The sequence below is a fragment of the Montipora capricornis genome, chromosome 4 (genome assembly GCF_036669925.1).
Source record: "Montipora capricornis isolate CH-2021 chromosome 4, ASM3666992v2, whole genome shotgun sequence".
Taxonomy (NCBI): domain Eukaryota; kingdom Metazoa; phylum Cnidaria; class Anthozoa; order Scleractinia; family Acroporidae; genus Montipora; species Montipora capricornis.
Genome location: NC_090886.1, coordinates 44,881,350 through 44,883,849, shown reverse-complemented (window position 1 = coordinate 44,883,849; position 2,500 = coordinate 44,881,350). Strand labels below are relative to the sequence as shown.

Here is a 2,500-nt window from a genome sequence, read left to right as displayed (position 1 = left end):
GGCTTCTATCTCTATGGAGGAGTGGGTACTGGGAAAACTATCTTGATGGATATCTTCTATGACAGCATTCCAGTTATGAGAAAGAAGCGTGTCCATTTTTATTCCTTTATGCTTCAGTTGTATTCCTCTCTGAATCGTTGGAATCTTTGTTGTCCAAAGGATGAACTCACATTCAATTCAACCCCAGTGGAGTCTATTTCCTCTGAGCTGGCAGGGGAGGCCTGGTTGCTCTGCTTTGATGAGGTGCAGTTGGCAGACTTTGGCTCAACTCGTTTGCTAGAGGGCGTTTTTCGTAAACTGTTGGAAAGTGGCACAGTTATTGTAACAACATCAAACAGGTGATTGATACATCTGTCAAGCAGTCTCTTAGGTTGAACACATGGGCCACATGACAACCTCTTTGGCTGCCATGAAAGGGGGCCAGACCTTTACCACTAATAAGAGATAAGCAATACAAGCTATTCAAAGACGATTAGAATCCCATTGAGCTTTCAAGTTACCCATGTAATTTTACATATGAATTTATAACAAATATATTATTGCTGTGGTTTTACTTATTTATTTATTTATTTATTTATTTATTTATTTATTCATTTCTTTATTTATTTTTGAAGAAACGCTTATTCAGTGGTAGTTCTGAGGGCATGGGGGAGGGGGGCACTTTAGGAATTTCTGGGTGGGGATGTGACGCTGGGACCATGGAACCCTTTGCCAATCCCAGAGCTACATGTAGTTCAGCTGAATTTTGCTACCCTATACTAGAGTAAACTCCCACCGATTTCCGTCTAAATTCCGATTCTTGACAGTTAATAATATCCAGAGGTGTTTCATGATAGCCATTTATTGACACTGTTGAGGCTGGGTTAGGTAAACTTAAACTTTGCTGATTTGATTTTTTTAAATTATTGAGTGGGAATTTCTGGTTTCCTTAGCCTTGATAAAATTTTCAACCGACTGGTCAGTGTTATTAAAAATGATACCCTATTCTAGACCGAAAGGCTATGATTTATATACTCTATCCTAGAGTAAACTGCTTGAAAACCATACCCTTCACAGTGGCACATACAGTACCTACAGGTGTATATAGTCCATATATGGCAGTACCTCCCCCGGGGTAGGCACTGGCTGGTTTACACCAACAGCCTACTCCATTCATCTAAAGCTCAAAATATGTGCACTGGAAGGGATGGAAATGATTTTTTTTGTACCACCGACAATTCCCTTCATCCATAGCATAGCACATTTATAAAAGGGCATGACCTAGAGAAAGGCCCTAATCTTGTATTTCTTCCAAAATAGACTTTTAGGGAAAATGCTATTCACCGGTACTATTCGAATTAAGACGGAAAACTGGCGGGTTTAAAACACGGGTCACATTTGACAGGTCACTCGTTGCAGGTCATCATTTTACCTTTTGGAAGGTAACCCAAAACCCTCAACTGATTTGGTTAACCAAAGACCTAAACTTGGTTTTTAGGCCTAGGGTTAGCCAAATTTGGGTTGCTTTCGAAAAGGTTAAACAATGACCTGCAACAAGTGACGCGTCAAAAGTGACCTGTGTTTTAGAGCCCGCTCCGGAAAACAAGTTTAAGGAAAGTACGCCACCTTTGATTATCATTATTATCAACCTTGTTGTTTCCAGATCTCCAAATGACCTTGGAAGCTCGTCGTTTGGTCGGACAGAGGAGGCCTTGGACTCAGTTACGTCGCTTGTGGGTTTACTGACACAGCATTGTGAGGTAGCAGCCATGAATTCGGACAAAGATCATCGAATTTTACAAAAACGTGGCAAGGAGACTTACTTCAGTCCGATTACCGCGGAAACAGAAAAGGCTCTTGATGAAGCTTTTTGCCGGGCAGTCGGAACAGGTCTTCGGCTATCTTCGGTCTCTCTTCCTGTGTATGGTCGGAAGGTGATCGTACCAATTGCGTCCGAGAACCGAGTCGCCCGATTTACTTTCATCGAGTTGTGTGGGTCTCCTCTTGGACCGGCTGACTACATTACTATATGTAATCATTTCCATACAATATTTGTTGAGGATATACCTCAGATGACTATCTATCAGAAAAACGAAGCCAGGCGCTTTTTGAGTTTTATAGACGCTGCTTATGAGAGTAAAGTGAAAATGTTCTGCACAGCTGCAAGCTCTTCAGATGACTTGTTTCAGTTGATTCCAAACGAAGCCGCTCTCAATGAAGACAAGATGCACATTGAGATGATTGGCGAGTTGGCCTATGACCTTCAATTGACGAACCTGGACTTGGGTTCGTTGGGAATTTTAACCGGGGAAGAAGAAATCTTTTCGTTTAAACGCTGCATTTCCCGACTCAAGGAAATGCAGAGCGAGCTTTATCAGTCACAGAAGCATCGTCGCCAAGCTTTTTCTCCTTACTTAGGTTCCGTTGACGAGCGTCTGCATTCGGAAAACCGGCGTCGGGAACGCGAATACAAACGACGCATGAAAATGCTTGAAGGCAGTGGACAAGAAGAAAATAGCGA

At 42.2% G+C, this 2,500-nt stretch overlaps 1 protein-coding gene across 1 annotated transcript in view; it reads left to right on the top strand.

The window, feature by feature from the left end:
• Nucleotides 1–2,500, top strand: part of LOC138047074 (AFG1-like ATPase) — a 7,008-nt gene that overhangs the window by 3,993 nt on the left and 515 nt on the right. The window contains exons 2-3 of the mRNA XM_068893768.1: nucleotides 1–338; nucleotides 1,643–2,500. The exon at nucleotides 1–338 is cut by the window's left edge and continues 23 nt beyond it; the exon at nucleotides 1,643–2,500 is cut by the window's right edge and continues 515 nt beyond it. Of these exons, the coding sequence (XP_068749869.1) occupies nucleotides 1–338; nucleotides 1,643–2,500 (1,196 nt within the window). The remainder of the gene's footprint in view (nucleotides 339–1,642) is intronic.